This window comes from Canariomyces notabilis (genome assembly GCF_033297395.1).
Source record: "Canariomyces notabilis strain CBS 508.74 unplaced genomic scaffold N656scaffold_25, whole genome shotgun sequence".
Lineage (NCBI taxonomy): Eukaryota > Fungi > Ascomycota > Sordariomycetes > Sordariales > Chaetomiaceae > Canariomyces > Canariomyces notabilis.
Genome location: NW_027041847.1, coordinates 409,736 through 425,676, shown reverse-complemented (window position 1 = coordinate 425,676; position 15,941 = coordinate 409,736). Strand labels below are relative to the sequence as shown.

At 53.1% G+C, this 15,941-nt stretch overlaps 10 protein-coding genes across 10 annotated transcripts; 6 read left to right on the top strand and 4 right to left on the bottom strand.

Annotated features, from left to right (window-relative positions):
• Positions 1-11: 11 nt before the first annotated feature.
• N656DRAFT_759689 (uncharacterized protein) lies at positions 12-2,191 on the top strand. The gene is made up of 4 exons (XM_064813200.1): positions 12-236; positions 295-615; positions 668-825; positions 876-2,191. Exons 1-4 carry the CDS (start codon positions 201-203, stop codon positions 2,044-2,046), a joined length of 1,686 nt encoding a protein of 561 aa, XP_064667072.1. The 5' UTR covers positions 12-200; the 3' UTR covers positions 2,047-2,191.
• Positions 2,192-2,285: 94 nt separating this feature from the next.
• Positions 2,286-2,790, bottom strand: N656DRAFT_738091 (uncharacterized protein; the record flags this gene model as incomplete). The annotated part of the gene is made up of 3 exons (XM_064812759.1): positions 2,286-2,443; positions 2,544-2,667; positions 2,758-2,790. Coding segments are annotated over 3 exons (315 nt in total), but the record flags the coding sequence as incomplete, so codon positions are not given.
• Positions 2,791-3,153: 363 nt separating this feature from the next.
• Positions 3,154-4,131, top strand: N656DRAFT_783096 (DUF1531-domain-containing protein). Its single transcript, XM_064815880.1, has 2 exons — positions 3,154-3,548; positions 3,606-4,131. The coding sequence occupies exons 1-2, from the start codon at positions 3,428-3,430 to the stop codon at positions 3,920-3,922; spliced, it is 438 nt and encodes a 145-aa protein (XP_064667070.1). The 5' UTR covers positions 3,154-3,427; the 3' UTR covers positions 3,923-4,131.
• A 453-nt stretch (positions 4,132-4,584) lies between these two features.
• On the top strand, positions 4,585-5,482 carry N656DRAFT_783094 (uncharacterized protein). The gene is made up of 2 exons (XM_064815879.1): positions 4,585-4,712; positions 4,824-5,482. The coding sequence occupies exons 1-2, from the start codon at positions 4,670-4,672 to the stop codon at positions 5,339-5,341; spliced, it is 561 nt and encodes a 186-aa protein (XP_064667069.1). The 5' UTR covers positions 4,585-4,669; the 3' UTR covers positions 5,342-5,482.
• A 253-nt stretch (positions 5,483-5,735) lies between these two features.
• On the bottom strand, positions 5,736-6,968 carry N656DRAFT_715911 (protein prenylyltransferase; the record flags this gene model as incomplete). The annotated part of the gene is made up of 2 exons (XM_064812089.1): positions 5,736-6,622; positions 6,680-6,968. Coding segments are annotated over 2 exons (1,176 nt in total), but the record flags the coding sequence as incomplete, so codon positions are not given.
• Positions 6,969-8,256: 1,288 nt separating this feature from the next.
• N656DRAFT_800999 (mevalonate kinase) lies at positions 8,257-9,842 on the bottom strand (the record flags this gene model as incomplete). Its single annotated transcript, XM_064818067.1, has 2 exons — positions 8,257-9,537; positions 9,591-9,842. The coding sequence occupies 2 exons, from the start codon at positions 9,840-9,842 to the stop codon at positions 8,257-8,259; spliced, it is 1,533 nt and encodes a 510-aa protein (XP_064667067.1).
• A 1,074-nt stretch (positions 9,843-10,916) lies between these two features.
• On the top strand, positions 10,917-12,422 carry N656DRAFT_783091 (uncharacterized protein). Its single transcript, XM_064815878.1, has one exon. The coding sequence runs from the start codon at positions 11,406-11,408 to the stop codon at positions 12,072-12,074; it is 669 nt and encodes a 222-aa protein (XP_064667066.1). The 5' UTR covers positions 10,917-11,405; the 3' UTR covers positions 12,075-12,422.
• N656DRAFT_715973 (ribosomal protein L38e) lies at positions 12,367-12,819 on the bottom strand (the record flags this gene model as incomplete). Its single annotated transcript, XM_064812095.1, has 4 exons — positions 12,367-12,422; positions 12,485-12,613; positions 12,690-12,723; positions 12,790-12,819. 4 exons carry the CDS (start codon positions 12,817-12,819, stop codon positions 12,367-12,369), a joined length of 249 nt encoding a protein of 82 aa, XP_064667065.1.
• Positions 12,820-13,165: 346 nt separating this feature from the next.
• Positions 13,166-13,655, top strand: N656DRAFT_783089 (uncharacterized protein; the record flags this gene model as incomplete). The annotated part of the gene is made up of 2 exons (XM_064815877.1): positions 13,166-13,327; positions 13,375-13,655. The coding sequence occupies exons 1-2, from the start codon at positions 13,282-13,284 to the stop codon at positions 13,650-13,652; spliced, it is 324 nt and encodes a 107-aa protein (XP_064667064.1). The 5' UTR covers positions 13,166-13,281.
• Positions 13,656-14,154: 499 nt separating this feature from the next.
• Positions 14,155-15,733, top strand: N656DRAFT_839169 (uncharacterized protein). Its single transcript, XM_064818892.1, has 3 exons — positions 14,155-14,230; positions 14,296-15,225; positions 15,283-15,733. The coding sequence occupies exons 1-3, from the start codon at positions 14,216-14,218 to the stop codon at positions 15,724-15,726; spliced, it is 1,389 nt and encodes a 462-aa protein (XP_064667063.1). The 5' UTR covers positions 14,155-14,215; the 3' UTR covers positions 15,727-15,733.
• The last annotated feature ends 208 nt before the right edge of the window (positions 15,734-15,941 follow it).

Genomic DNA, 15,941 nt, shown 5'->3' with positions numbered 1-15,941 from the left:
TCCAACTTGAACTGCACTTGTCGCCTCCCTGCATTCTCAAGTCTCAACCAGGGCAAAAAGTAAAGACTACCTAAGAGCACGACAACGACTTATCCTAGTCCGCCTTATACTCAGCATGGTGACGTGATGCGCACTGATATCGAAATACTACCTTGTATTACAGAAATTCCTCCGCTTTACGGGTGAAATAATCTTCCAAAATGGGCAGATTGGACCCTTTGACTTCACAAGCGCTTGTAGGCTTGAAATGCTGTATCGCTGAATACCATTGCAGCCATCTAACGGGCTCCGCAGGGTCGCTCACCATACGATGATGTGGTTCCGGGCGAGGGCCCAGCAAACCTGTTCGGCTACCAGCAAATGTACGATGAGCGAGGTCGCCCCATCAACCCCGAGACCAAACGCATTATCAGGGATGTCATACGGTCTCATAATGAGGTGATGGAGGTCATTGGCGTCGCCGAGCCCGAGAATGGCGTACCCGATGCACAGGCCGAGGCAGCTCTTAGGCACCATCAGTACGAGGACCGCATTGGCCAAAGGCTGCTGCTGGTTGGAGGGGTGCTCGAGACGGCATCCCTCTGGGGTGTTAACGGCATGAGAAAACGCATTCTAGTGAGCGCCCATCTCCCTTTATCATACCGAGCTCCCAATACTGACTTTTCAGTTATACAAAGAATTCTCCCATGCCACCTTCTACGGCATGTTCCAGCTTGTCTGGAAACGGCAGTCTCTCACCTCTTATTTCCTCGGCGGCTTGCCGTCATTTGTAGCGAGGATAGCTTTGGAACAGCTCTCGTTCCCGGCTTCTAGAGAATACCCAGTGTAAGGATATCCTCCTTTTTATTTTTCTTCGCTTGTTGACTTAGGGGTAGGGTTCGATACATGTCCTCATACATCCGCCTTCACCTTGCCGCCTACACAGTCTTTCAGCGGATGGGCATCATTCCGCTCAACGACCTGCTCCCTAATTGGCGATTCTTCGTCCCTGGAACAAGCATATCCCTCATCCCGCTTCCCCCGGCTCCCGATTCGTTTGGTCCGGGGTGCCTTCTCCAGTGGGCCAGCACCTTTGCCGTGGGCCTAGCACCTTTTGCGGGCTTCTACCTGTACACCAAGGCATACAGCCTCATTACCCGAACCCTTCGCTTCAAGATATACAGCTTACTACCCCATCCCCAGAACACAAGTAAGAGTAAACAGCCCGGTGATAGGGTGACTGAGCAGTCCGGCGCAGATATGGCCATTGAATACAGGACTGATGAGCCGCTCGAAATCTTTGACCCACTATCTTCCCCTTCCTCCAGCGGCCCCCCGCCTTCCCATCGCCGACAAAGCACTGTCTCTCTCCGCAGCCCAAACACCCGCGCCAACGCTACAGCCGGTCCCGTCCCAAGCTACGCGGCCACCGGCCCAGACGAGTTTGCCAGCGACGACGAAGAAGCCGAAATTATTGGTACCAGGCTCATCAGCTTTGACTTTGAAGCCTCTGAGCCCATGCCGGACCCGCAACACGCTTCTACCGCCGCGGACAACACCAACGCCCCTAATACAAATAGTTCCGGCAACACCGCCATCAATGCCAACACTCCTGACTTTTGGTCCGCCGAGCTCCGCCCGAACATAGCGGACAGCGGGGGCCGACCAGGGGTTAGCTCAGCAGATCAGCTGGAATGCCCCGCGTACCGCGAGAACATGCTCACGCGGCTGCCGGCCGTACTCGCCACGAGCGTGCTGGCTATCGCGCCGGCACACCTGCTCACGACGTCCTTTGCGGGCATGGCGTGGCTGCCCCTGGCAAGGTCGTACATGGCGCGGTTGGGTCTGTCGCTGGAGGGGGTGCATGAGCGGCCCGTCGAGTGGATGATAGGAGGAGGAGCGATTCCGGGGAGGGGGCTGGTGAACATGCTGGGCCTGGAACTACTCCTCACAGTGGTCCAGGGGGAGGCGTGGAGTTTGATGATGCTGCTTGCCGAGAGGTTCAAGTATACCGAGGAGGAATGGACTGTCAAAGAGGCAGTCAAGAGAGGTGGGGAGTGGAGTTAGATGTTCTCTTCAGGGGACAGGAACGGGATACCACCGATGAATTTGCGTCGTTAACTGTGTTCGTAACTTGTAGTGTCATGATTCATTACGCATTGTCAATTACTGCAAACAAGGAGGAATAGGCAGATTTACGCCCTTTGACCAGAACGCCTAACTCCCCGGCTGCGGACAGCGCTCGCTTCCCACCTTCAGGGTTCCTTTTCAACGCAGTCAATCTGCTACCTTCCCTTGCCCTTGACCTTTGCCCTCGCCTTGGCAGCCTTGCCGCGGTCCACGACATCCTTGATCATGGAGTGCAAGTCCTGGTTGCGCCGCGCTAGGAGTAGTACGTCGTCGGTTGTGATGGTGCTGCGGCCGGCGTGGCGGCTGAAGCTCTCCAAATCCATGGCGACATTTTCTGGGAGATTGCATTAGTAGGCGAAACAAAACAGGATGAAATATCTTGGAGATTGTTGCAAACAATCGTTGTGTAAGTGGTGCGGCTTTTGGTCACGTACCTATCTGTTGCCAAACCATTGCAGTCAGGGCGCCAATGAACTGCGGGGTAACGTTGCGATTGCGCCGGATCGACTCTTCATCTACCATCTTGCCAATGGTGAACCAGAGGGCCTCTTTGAGGCGCTGGTTTTGGGGTTTGTTAGTCACATGTTGCGAAATTGTGTTGCATCTTGTGATGAACAACATACAACGGATTGAGAAAAAGTTGCTCACCTCTCGTACCCCCTCGTCTTCAGCATCAGCCATGATGTGTGGTCGAACTGATGGTGGTTTGATGTCACGCGTCAGGAACGCGTTCAAGCGCGTCCTGATTTAGAGTGCGCAACTAATTAGAAGGCGACAAAGCTAAATTACCTAGTTCCAATCTCGGTTTAGGGGTTTCTCAATTCTCCCACTCAAAGTTCCAACTTTGATTGATCCTAAAGTCTAAAATCTCAAAATGACCATCGTGATTGATGCTCAACCGACTATTCCCGTGCCCAGCAATCTAGCTAGGTACCTAAGTTGATTGAACCGGTTATAGTATTTGTTGAGCTTGCAATCTGTACTATCAACGCCTGATTGATATGTCCTGTATGTACAATACAGTACTGTACTCCGTACAATTCCCAGACAAAAGAAAAAAGAAGGTTCCAATTTTAAGCATCTACCCCTGCCGAGGCTGCCGGCAGAGCAGAGCCCCATGGTGGGGTTTTGGCTTGGCGTATCAGCGACGTAACGGGATTTTTCGCGCAGACGGAATTGGATCTTGTCCACTTCATTCGGTCCATGTTTTTGCTTTGTCTCTTCTTGCCTTTGCAAAATACCTCAGTCTTCTGCCAACCGCTATTGTTCGGGTCCCAGAAGTGTGAGGCCTCTCTTCAATATACCTCAGTCTCTCGGGATGGATGGCATCGTCAACATCGCCTCGACAGTGGGCAACCGCTTCTCAACGAACCTGAAGGCCACCTTTGCCGATTTGACACCGGAGAAATGGATTCGCTTGGTGATTATTGCTGGCTTCTGTAAGTAGATCCCGCATTATTCCCTCATAGAAAGAGATTCTGACACGGCCGGCATAGACCTGCTTCTGAGGCCGTACCTGATCAAGCTTGGCGCACGCGCTCAAATGAAGTCGCACGAACAAGAAGCTGCCGAGTCGGAAGCGGCAGCCAAGGCCAAAATATCACCCAACGAGTTGCGTGGAAGGGTCGAGGTCCCTGAGGACACTGACGATGAAGACGATGCAAAGGCATCCGGGCCCGATTGGGGTAAAAAGGCGAGAAGAAGACAGCGTGAGATGATCAAGAAGATGCTGGAGGTTGAAGAACAGCGACTACGGGAGACTAAAGAAGAGGAGGAGGACAAGGATATCGAGGAGTATCTGGTTAAGGAATAAACACAAACAGGAGACAAAACACTAAGTAATCGAGATACAATAAATAATAACGAAGCAACGGACTGTATCGCTAAACCGCGGGGAAGCTGGCTAATATACAGTATCCTACTAACTGACCTCAAAATGGGTACGGGACGCCTTGGACAATGGGAAATGAATGGCGGCCTTGAAGCTGACTTGAGCTTTCATGAATTCGTAGTGTACGTGACGTGCATACTAAACTAATCTATGTATGCAGTTATGCAGCTAGCCAGTCTCGAGCCAGTGTGTCATCATTGTCATGGTGCCGGGCTAGCGCCTGGTGGGTGTCCGGCCCCACTTCAACATTGTACTGAACTACAGGGCTGCAGGCCGCCAATTTACTCCGCTCAACGTTCTCTCATTCCTTTTTTACACCAAAAGATTGTATTTGGATCCATACTACGAAGTAAACCACGACGCTTAAAGATTGCTCGCTTCATCAAGTCACCTATTTCCGAAACCTCTACAAACCGTAGCGAAGTCTTCAACTCACCTTAACCCTCGATTGCACGCCGACACTCGAACCATACGCTCGAAACCCAGACAATCAGTCCTGCAACTCCCCGTTCCAAGCTCACCACTACTTTGCGCGCATCACTGGGGTCTGAGAAGTCGAAATCGAGCATCCCGCATACCAGCCTACCATCCGAGCTTCGCATATCGACCGCAAACCAAAGGGCAACCAGACGGCGGCTCGGCCGTCAGCTCTTTAAGACCCCGTCATCGATGGCTTCCGAACGCGAAACAAACGTCCGGTGCTCGATCGAAGGTACGACAGCAACAAGACCCAACGGTCCGAGTCCATGACGGAAATCCCTCCCTCATCATGCGGCACCGGATCGTTCCCCCTCTGGAACCTTTTTGCTCATTCCCATTCCAGCTGCCGACGCCTTTGTGGAATGGTACTACAACCAGATCAACCATTCCAAGCCGATAGCCTACGGCTATGTAAACGGCAACTCGACGTTTGAAAGAGCGGGCCACCCGCCTGCCGACATTTGCATCAACGGGCTGGTTGTCGCCACGCCCCAAGAATGGGAAAAACTGCTGGAGCAGCAGCGGCACAGGCCGCAATCATTATCGCTGGATAAGAACGCTGTGCACTACGTCGTCGAGGGCTACGACGTGCACGTCATCAACAGCGACTACCGCTTCGCCGCCCCGCAGAAGATGCTCGATATCCATGGTCCCTCCGACGGCGTGCGCATGATGATGATGCTGACCGTTACCGGCTCCGTCTACTTTGGCGCCAACAAGAAGGACAACGAAGATTATACCCTCAAGCAGCACTTCCACGACGTCTTCATCCTGGTACCGAACTGGGAAATTCTCGAGAAGCCCGGCGCCAGGTATGGCAGGAAATATCTCATAGCTTCCCACAACTACCGTGCCTTTTGAAGGTGCAAATCGGCAAGATTAGGCCACTTTGTCAATCTGGCGCATGTGTTGGTTCTGGATCATTAGGTTTTATTCGGGGTCATGTATGCAGTCAATCGGAGTTTCACGATCATATATCAGGGGCGCTATACTGGAGGCTACAATGTTGATCATCTGGGCAGCGAAGGGTCAACGCAATAAGATATAAGACGAACAGGTTCAATGATTGGTGAATGGCACTGAATGAGTGGCTCTCACAATGTTCCTCTTCAATACATAACGGAAGAACCAACCCTAATCAAAGCCACCGACATTCCCATTGCCCTTTTTCATCACCAGAGCCTCCATTCCCTTCCTACTATACCCAGAACATCGAACAAAAATACATAAAGCCCCCGGGAAGACACCGTCCTCTCTACGCATTGACTTCAAGACACTTCCGCCGCCACTCCCAGTACCCGATCCGGATCCGATCCCACTTCTGGCCTAGCCGTCTTAGCGCCAGATCCGCCTTATCCTTGTCCCCATTCTCAGCATAGATCTCGGCCAGCAAATCCAGGGCATGCGTGCTCTGGACATCTTCGGTATCCTCGCCCTCGCCCAACCCCTTTACGAAATCGCTCACAAAGTCCTCCACGCTTGCCAGCCTACGTGCACCCTTGACCAGCACTCCCCGCAAGTAATTCCACCCGCTCTGGTTCTGCGGCGCAAGCGGTATCTTTGCCTTTGCATACTCCACTTCCCGGTCGATGATGGCCTGGGGTACCTTCGGGTCCGGCTCGGTAGCTCCTGCTCCGGGGGTGGCATGTGCTGGGTCCGAGAAGACGAGGAAGAAGCGGTGTGACCACGCCGAGTTGTTGCGCACATCGTCGTCGATCATGGCCTCGATGGCGCGGCGCTCCTCCTCGCTACCCCACACGCCCAGCTTGCCGACCAGGTACGAACGGTACGACCAGACGTGGTAGTTCTTTGTGTCCTCGGCGAGGATTTGCTGCAGAAACTCGCGCTCAGAGGCCGCAAACTGGGCGATGGCGTCCGCGTCGTCAGCAATGGAAGGGTAGTAGTTCTCAACGAGCAGGTGGCGGTGGTGCCAGATCTGGTAGTTCTTCAGGTTCTCAAACGCCACACCGTTGAGCCACTTGATCTCGTCGAGAAGCGGGAGCTTGAGGGCGAACACGTTGGCCGCGCGGTAGAGCCAGACGGTGTAGTGCGCCGGGTTCATGCCGATGATGTGCTCCGTCAGGCGCAGGCAGCGGGGGGAGTACTCCTTCGCTTGCATGACGGCCCTCAGATACGCCATAGCTACTCCGCGTCAGCTACTCCCTGCCAGACACAACCCCTTCTCTGACACGAACTCACCCTCGGCATAATCATGGGGGTACGCAATCGCCGCGAGCGCCTTCTCCGGCTCCTGCAACACAATAGGGACCACATCATCCCACTCTGGGTCCAGGAACAACCGCCCTTCTTTGCCGACCCCACCACCATACAACTCTTTCCTTAGCGCAGCCATTTCTTTCCGCCTGCTCTTCTCCTCCCAGACTTCACTCTCAGCAACCTTACCCTGGGCACGTAGTAATCTGAACCGCCGACTCTCGACACCAAGACAAAGCAGCCTCACCTTGCCCTGGGTTCTCCGCTCAAACTCACCCTCAACACCGGTCCGGATTCCAACCCCACGAGCCCTTTGATCGTGATCTCTACCTCGATCCTGCTCGCCTAGAGTAGAACGAGACCGAGCGACCCGCAGCGGCAGCCCAAGCTCGTTAACCACCTTCCAGACCTCCTTGAAGCTCTTACTTCCCGGCGCAAACCCGCTTAGACCCCACCCAGGGGCTGCTACTATGCCCCCACCGCTTCCAAAGCCGCCGACACCAACACTACCCACTCCCCCGCCAGCTGGATGGACAGCTAAGCGGCGCGCCACACGGGCCGATAACCAGGCAACCTGCTCGGTTTTGGACAGGGATGAGAGCGGTGGTGTGCCCCCAGCGCGGAAGAGGGCGTCGTCGTAGGGACTGGACTGAGAGAGTTGGCGGGCAGATGATGATGATTCTGCCAGTTCCCGGGTTGTGGTGGTTGTGATTGTTGCCTTTGTTGACGAGGAGGAGGAACAAGAAGGCGCTTGGCTGTTGGTGCCTCTGGAGTGGGCTGTATTGATAGAAGGAGTAGATATAGAGGTGCTAGGAGCAGTCGTAGGTGGGGAAGGTCTTGGAGCTATTTGGGCACCATAAAAGAGTGAGAACCCCTCGAGGTAAGCTTTTATTTGATAAAATGCTCCGGGGCTGCTCAGAGGAACTCTGGATGAAAACGGAGAAAGAATGAAGACGACGGGAGGGTTAAATCTACTTACCCTCAGTTGCCTTGGGTTTTTTGCCCTTGGGCGGCATTGTCGAGGTGAGTTTGCTTCGCTGCCAGGTGCAGCGTGAGGATTGGATTGGTGGGGTGAACTGTAAAAGCTCCCTCACGCCAAAAATTGCTTATTGTGAGACCCGAGCATTGACAACTTCGGCAAGAAGGAGCTCCTTCTAACAGCTTGGCGGTAGACGAACAGGGGGAAACAATAGTAAGCATGTTCAAAGAGACAATATCAAATGCGCCCAACTTCCTCTTGCGATATATTCTATTGTCTACTACTTTGTGCTTGCTGTTTGCAGCCAGCACATAGGAGAGTTTCTTTTGGTGGTTAGGTAAATTAGGGGAGTCCGGCTTGAGTAAGGGATGCCGATTGATACCGTACGGTGAACTCTGAATACAGCGGCAGAACCGCAATTAGTAGGTTTCCCCTCCGTCTTCCGCCGCAATGTCCAACAAAGTTTCCGAACTGAAGTAAACCAATACACGAAAGCTGCTCGCCTACCTGCCGGTTTTGAATCGGACAAGGCATAGCTAAGCGGTGTTGGCACAACCAAAGCCAAGTCATTGTTGGCCCTCGGCTAGGTCTCGACCCTCCAAAACTTCCACCCTTCTCTTTCACCTTTCCCTCCGTGGACACCGACCAGCCGTTCCACCCCCTCATTCCCCTCGGCACTCAGGAACTTGTCCAAGTCAATCTCCATTCCGCCCTCATCGTCCTCATCCATTCCGTTCTTGAGCACAGCTGGCCACAGGACGCCCACACCGTCTGCGCCAAGCGTCGTCTCAAACTTCTGGTAACCCTCTTGGTCAAGCTGCTCCTCCAGCTTATCCAACTTGTCCCTAGAGACCCCCGGCTTGAGCAATGTGATGGAGCATCCACCACCGCCGGCGCCCGTGAGCTTGGTCCAGCCTATCCCCTGGTGATCCACCAGCTCGCGCACTCGTTCCAGCCGTGGATGGGAGACCCCAAGCGAGACCAGTAAGCCGTGATTGATTGTCATTAGCTCGCCCAGGCGGCGTAGACTCTCCTCGTTCTCCGTGTCAAAGTTGTCCTCGTTTATGAGGTCAGCCGATGTGTTTGTGACCTTGTCAATAGCGTCCAGAATCGTGCCGACTAGCTTGGGGTGCGCGTCCTTCAAACGTCCCACCTTGGCAACCTCATGTGCTGTAGACTTTGGCGTCTTTGTGTCGACGAGCAGGAGAGGTAGTTTGGGGAAGTTGTGCAACGGCCGCACAGACGGGGGCTTGCTGTAATCTGGCCGCTGGAATACGACCGCTCTGCCCTGTGCCGACACGGTGTTGTCCACGCCAGACGGATTTCCGTGGATAAACATCTCATAGACGAATGCCCAACGGTTTATCCGCTCGATTTGGACGCGCGCCTCCTCGGCAGGCTGATCCGGGTGCGGACCCGACAAGGTCCGAAGCTGTAGAAGGAGGGCAGCAGACATACACACTGCGATCGTAGCACTGCTACCCAGGCCAGCGCCAATTGGAATGGTAGATCGTAGCGTATATTGGCAGCCCGGGAACGACTGCGAACCGAGTGACAAGAACATATAGAGAAACGCGCCGGCCGAGTTCTGGTGTACCTTGCGGATATCACTCGGCTTGTCCGCGGAAACATTGGCGACATAGGGTTGTATTGCGGCGACGAGCTCGGGGTCAAGGTCCGTGACAAGGTCGTAGTAGTACTTCTTTTTGGCCGGCTGTTGGAAAGTTGTCCATGGGAGGTTGTCAATGTTCCACGAGTGGTTGAAGTCGATATCGGGAAATCGAAGCGTCACCGTTCGTTTGGACTTGGAAAGAGTCGTGACTAGGAGGTACGATCGCAAAGAGATGGCAGCAGCCATTGCAGCCTGTTAAGGTGAGAATAAGGCCTCTCGTCTCTCTACCAACGATGGCCACTCACCTTCCCGTGCACGGCTGCGTGCTCGCCGAATACAATGACTTTCCCCGGAGCCGACACCATAAAAGCGGGCATCATCGGGCTCGATTTTTTGCGGTTCATCTTTCGCCGCTGGTTTGCGCCAGTGATGCTGCTTCCGTTGCTTATGCCTTTGATTCCGGTGTCGCTGATGTCGCTGCCATCCGTGCTGGGACTGTCGGGTTCTGTATCGCCGTGGAAACCACTGTGACCGTTCGTTACCCGCTGAGTCGTCATGGCTGCAATCCCGCCAATTGCGGCAGAATCGGCGTCTGAGCAGAAGCACAAAGCAGTCGAGACCCCGAGCCGGTTCAAGTATGGTATCTACTCCACTGAGCAGTCCTCAATGGGTCCGTGTATAGCAAGCAGGGCAAAGGCGTTGAAAGCGCGTCGGGCAAGTCGGAAAACGACACTGTAGTTGCCGATCGATCTCACTAGTAATATTAGGAAGACGAAGTTGTGACTGGAGCTCTGGCTTGATATTGCAGCAGTTTGTTCGACTGCTGTCACTTGGAGAAAGTCAACAAGTTCAGAGAAGAAGGAAATAGCGTAATAAAGTCGGCGAATAAAGGGTTCTTCCAAAATAGGATGGGGGCGTAATTAGTCAATTAGTAGGAAGAGAATCGGTGGTTTAAGTTAGACCACCAAGGTAAGATAAGTCAAATGATCAATCCATGAGCGCGACTAGGACTCAATCCATTCCTATTGTCAAAGTCCTATGTTCTGGCTTTTGTATTGGGCAACAGATAACTAGGGACCTGCAACTATCAGGCGAGGACCGAGAGAGAGGTGTCGATTCATCAGTTGGATGGACTTGGGATGGCAGTTCAAGAAAAATAATGTCCGGCTAGGGGGCCGCAACCGCCATCTTTCCAGAACGATGACCAGGGGTCTCGCGTGGTGGATGCGGTACCCCCGTACCGGACCTGACCCTGCAAGCACTCGAAATTTGCGTTGTTGATTGGTGTGAAGCGTCTTCCAGGAAGCTGGGTAACCTGCCGGCGGCCGCCCGGCTCGGAGCTATGCTCAATCTGGTCCTGTATTACTCCGTACAGTATGCTATTACGGCTGCATTCTGTTGGTTGCTGTAGGTAAGGTACTAGTATGTATTGTACGTTGTGTGTGCAGTAAAAACGGTAGGTTAACCCACCGATCCCAACTCACCTCATCTCGTGTAAGGTAAGGCTATGTATGTATTGGAGTGTAATTACTGGATGTACAATACAATGTCAGGGGGGCCTGGGCAGCTCAGCAAAGTGTCCACGCTCACAGCAGCCAATGATGCGAAAATAAATTGTAAGCGTCAAGCGATCGCCTCAATCTCCCTCGGGAGCACCTGATGTTTGATTTTGGCCCCGTGACATCTTCGCAGGTCTGGGCTGCCGTGAAAGTGCATTCTCTTTCACCATGTATCAGACCTCTTATTCCGAATCCCCCGCAGCAGCACTGGTATTCCTCATACAGAGCTTCGCCGGGAGTGGGGCACTCGGGAACGGGAACGCCGAGCCAGCTGAGAGGTGCGTAACGATGTGGCAGTGTGAATGAGAGGTACCGGGAGCTACCCCTTGTGGCAGTCCGACATGTTTGCCGGACGGTCCGTACTGTACTGTAGCCGCTGGTATGCGTCATCAAATTCATTACCTGGAGGCGGGATCATATCGCGACGACTCCAAAACTCCCAGTTCTATGCCCGAGGTTGCGTGTCCATGTCTCGAACAACCCCCATCTCTTTGCTTGGAGCCGTATACCAAGCCGAGCTGTAGAATGTAAACACCAAGACCATTGATCATCGCTCTCAAAATGACTGTCACAGAATTCGCCACCCTTCACTTCACCTCGGCCCCCTCCCTCAACGAGGTCCGCGGAGCCCTATCAAGTGCCATAAGGGCTCAAGATTCATGGCACGCCGCCAACTTCCCAGACCTGCCCTCCTCCATCTCGGACCGGGCTGTGGCTCTCTTTGAACAGATCGATGACCCAACGCAGATCTTGATAACGACCAAGTGGGACTCGGTCGAGGCGCATCTGCAATGGATCCGCAGCGAACAGAACACCAAGATCATGACGGGGTTGGCTGCCCACATCATACCCAAAGACACGGTCTTATTCCATGTAAATGGCATTATTTTTGGCGACTCGGCGGGGACCTCCGTTCCCCTACTCCAAGCCCCTGTCATTAGTGTCAGTCGATTTTTTATTCCTCGCGAAGAAAGGGGTTCCTTCGAGGCCAAGTTTGGCGAGGTCAAGGGGGTCTTGGATAAGTACGTGAGCCCCGGCTCACTGAGATTCGGCTGGCGGGAAGACCTCGAGGAGGGGGCGAAGGAGGAGGAGTTTGTCGTCGTCTGCGGATGGGAAACGGTCGAGAGTCACTCTGAGTTTACCAATGCAGCCGGGTTTTCCCAGTTCCAGGAGATCGAACAGTTCATCGCACAAGTGGATAGGAAGCACTACAGGAGGTTTTCCTTGTAGTGTGGCGCGATAGGCCCCCACCGTCACAGCTGCAGCTGGTTGCGAGGAGAATCGAATCCGAGCCTAGGCCTTAGCCGATGAAATGCAATTTCATTTTATGGGGGTTTTTCGCCAACTATATCGCCCGTGGGCTGATCATAGCAAGCAAAGCACCGTTGCTGGATATCCCATTCCGAGACGCCGTCATTGTAAGCTCGGCCCAACCCGAACCGGCAGAATGCATATGACTCCATCGGACCAAACACCTGCGCCTGGATGTTTCGACCTTTATCCCCTTTCAAAACCCATTAACTCATGACGAGGCCTTGCCCTGCTTGTTCTTCTTGGGGACGTCCTTAATCTGGAGGTCTGTAAAATGGAACCATTCAGCCAAATGCGTTCGAGACTGCTCGATCTGTCGGGAAACCTACTGGGCGGCAAGCTCTGCTTGAGCTTCTCGGCCTTGTCGGAGTCCTTGAGCACCAGGGTGTACAGGAATCGTTGGCAGCGGACCTTGAACTTGATCTGCTGCGTCTTCTTGTTCTTCTTGATCCGGGCGGCTGTAACAAAGTATCACCGTTAGCCTCATCGCTTGAATTCGTACAGTCGAAGCGTTTCAGCTATTTTGCAACGTACAGGAGGCGTCCTTCCGCCGGCAGATCTCGATGAACTAGGCCAACATTTGTCAGTTCCTCGTCCAAGCTCAGAAAAAGATATTGGACACGCCAATTCACACCTTCTTGATATCTCCGATTTCCTGAGGCATTTTGGCAACTGTGTTGAAGTTCCTGTAGGGTCTAAAGGGGACTGGAGTGGACGGTCTCTTCTCGGTTTGGATTTCTCGAAATTATTTTCTGTGGGTTTCCTAGTGGGGTGCGACCCCGACATCTGCAATGTGCTGCTTAGCCAGATATCGCTACGGATAGGTACACAAAACAGGATCCTGATTGCTGAACATCGCAGTTGGCCAAAGCTCCTTAGTGTGGCTAGGTGACGCGTTGTGTGGCGTCAGTAGCCTGATGTTCTGAAGAACATGCTGTCAACATCGCACATATCATAGGGGTATCCTGAAAATCTCAGATAAGAGGACTGAATCTTGAGACTAAGGTACTCTCCCGGTTCCGGATATAGAAAACCACACTCTTCGCTGCAAAGCTATTCAGCCCCGCTCAAGATGCCTACGGTACTGGACAGGGCGATGCGTTCGAGAGTAAGTTGACCTTTGCCCATGGAAGGTATGATGCTGTTGATGACTAACGAGACGTGCAGAACGCCTTTCTCGGTGAGCTTTTCGGTTCGTGTTCGTTGAAGCTGTACTGACCTGTCCAAGCCTTCACGGGCCTGGTAACAGGAGTTGCTGTATGGGCGATCTGGGGAGGTGACATGTTCCCCTCAGAGCCCGATCCCAAAGGTGATCCCGAGACCTGGAGCAGAGAGGAGATGCGCAGGTGGCTAGCTGCGGTAGGTCTTGGTCCCGGCGAAGCCTTGAATACGCAAGCTAACATGAGATTCAAGAGAAACCTGTTTCCCCAAGAGTCGGACAGCAGAGAGCAATTGCTTGAGCGGATACGGGCGAACATGAGAATTTCCAGGCAGTAGAAGACGAGAGATGTTGCTGGGCCACTTCGAGCAGAGTTGCGGTTGTCGCTTCAATTGTTGATCAGTCATTGTCTGGCAGCGATGGATGAGGCTGTGTTGGGAGTTTGGGACGATTAGTGCGGGCAATGCCGGGCATAGGAACGTTATGAAACCAGATAATCTTGATACATGGCCGGCAAGGTTTGTTTGTGTCTCCGCCGAATGCAGTCGTTCTTCGCAACTACATACTGGGAATGAGAGTTCGTTTCATCTTCAACCCTTGAGGGTCTTCTTGCGTTGAAGGCTGGAGAAGTGAGCTGCCATTCCCCGCAATCCCCAATACCGGTACGTACTGACCAATCGAATCATGCATACCGTAGCTGCCAAGCCCGCAGTCTGACAGTCGCCTGCAGCGAGCGTTTTCGGGTTAGCAACCGATCCTATCTTTGGTACGTTACACTCACTTCAAGGACAGTTTGTTCTCGGAGTGAACTTACCTTGACCAATTCTGAACCCTTCATCTTCCAACCATCAGAATCAAGTCCAAGTAACAGGTGAAGCACGCGTGGCCATCTCGCGCCGCGATGGATATTCTTCAGGTATTTAGATCTCTCAATCTCACCCTCTTTGGGACCTTGCTGACGCAGCCATTGCGAACTTGAAGCGCCTCGCGCGGTTCCTCGACCGCCCGCTCTTTCCGTGGAAGAAGCTGATCATTGGCGTGTCGGTTGCGCAATACCTCTTTGAGAGTTTCCTGGGCTTTCGCCAATACCGCGTTCTCCAAAGAACAAAGCCGCCCAAGGTGCTCGAACATGAAGTGTCACAAGAGGTCTTCGACAAGAGCCAGGCTTATGGACGGGCCAAGGCCAAGTTTTCCGCGCTCAACGGTCTTTACGGACAGATCCAAAACATTGCCATCTACCACTTCGACCTGCTCCCCAAACTCTGGTCCTGGACAGGCGATCTCCTCATCCGCTTCGCACCGGCCCGCTTTACCGGCGAGATATCTCATTCCATTGTTTTCATCTTGACTTTCATGTTCATCCAGCAGATATTCTCGCTACCGTCCAGCATCTACCAAACTTTCGTTCTGGAAGAGAAATTCGGATTTAACAAGGAGACTCCGCAGCTGTTTGTCACAGATATGATCAAGTCTAACCTTCTGGCCCTCGTCATGGTCCCGCCTATTCTTGCTGGTTTCCTATCCATCATCAAGAAGACAGGCGGCAATTTCGTCTACTATCTCTGGATGTTCGCTGGCGCTCTTCAGGTGTTCACCATCACCATCTATCCTATCCTCATTCTTCCCCTGTTCAACAAGCTCTCCCCTCTCGAGGAGGGTAAGCTGAAGACGGATGTTGAAGAACTCGCCAAGAAGCTCAAGTTCCCTCTTCACGAGCTGTTCGTTATTGACGGCAGCAAGCGCAGCTCCCACAGCAATGCGTATTTCTACGGTCTGCCCTGGAAGAAGCACATCGTCATCTACGACACGCTGATTGAGAAGAGCGAGCCCGAGGAGGTGGTGTCTGTGCTAGCCCATGAACTCGGCCACTGGAGTTTGGGTCATACCACCAAACTCTTCGGTATTAGCCAGGTCAGTTCACACAGGAGCTTCTGCTGTTGTAACAGGACATGCTAATACTTGGAATAGTTTCACCTGTTCTATGTCTTTGCTCTTTTCTCAGCCTTTGTCGACAACAAGTCTTTGTACGCCGACTTTGGCTTCACCAAGCAGCATCCCATCCTTGTGGGATTCCTTCTTTTCATGGACGTTATCGGAATCGTGGACAATGTTGTCAAGCTGCTGATGCACATTTTGAGCCGCCGATTTGAGTTCCAGGCCGACGCTTTTGCCAGCAAGCTCGGTTATAGCGCCGGGCTTTGCAGGTCCTTGATCAAGCTGCAAATTCAGAACTTGAGCACGATGGATGCGGACTGGATGTTTGCCACCTATCACTTCTCCCACCCGATTTTGTCGGAACGGCTGAAGGCGCTCAACTGGCAGCCCACGGAGAAGGTGGAGACTAAGGGGAGCGGGAAGGAAGAGGCCGTGGCCTCGAACGTCGCGACTGCGACTGGCCGGGATGAGCTATAGATGGTGGGACATGTGTACTTGAGAGTTTCCTTGGTGATGTGGGTTAGAAAGGCTGGTTATATTAGGTATCTGCAAATCGAATCTCATTTTCTTTCGGCTTTTGATCCAGGGAGTTAACATATTACTCAACCCTAACCCTTCTATGACTTGCTGTACATCACGCAAGTTTCCGGTGTAGCCAGTACCTGTCCTTGATTTCATTGACAAACCCATAA

Bases quoted from the DNA above. Each gene is read 5' to 3' on its own strand.
- N656DRAFT_759689 (XM_064813200.1), top strand. From the start codon at position 201: ATGGGCAGATTGGACCCTTTGACTTCACAAGCGCTT. The intron at 237-294 runs GTAGGCTTGAAA...CGGGCTCCGCAG, and splicing joins CTTTGACTTCACAAGCGCTT to GGTCGCTCACCATACGATGA. The intron at 826-875 runs GTAAGGATATCC...ACTTAGGGGTAG, and splicing joins GCTTCTAGAGAATACCCAGT to GGTTCGATACATGTCCTCAT.
- N656DRAFT_783096 (XM_064815880.1), top strand. From the start codon at position 3,428: ATGGATGGCATCGTCAACATCGCCTCGACAGTGGGCAACCGCTTCTCA. The intron at 3,549-3,605 runs GTAAGTAGATCC...CGGCCGGCATAG, and splicing joins GGTGATTATTGCTGGCTTCT to ACCTGCTTCTGAGGCCGTAC.
- N656DRAFT_783094 (XM_064815879.1), top strand. From the start codon at position 4,670: ATGGCTTCCGAACGCGAAACAAACGTCCGGTGCTCGATCGAAG. The intron at 4,713-4,823 runs GTACGACAGCAA...TTCCCATTCCAG, and splicing joins CGTCCGGTGCTCGATCGAAG to CTGCCGACGCCTTTGTGGAA.
- N656DRAFT_839169 (XM_064818892.1), top strand. The intron at 15,226-15,282 runs GTCAGTTCACAC...TACTTGGAATAG, and splicing joins AACTCTTCGGTATTAGCCAG to TTTCACCTGTTCTATGTCTT.
- N656DRAFT_783091 (XM_064815878.1), top strand. From the start codon at position 11,406: ATGACTGTCACAGAATTCGCCACCCTTCACTTCACCTCGGCCCCCTCC.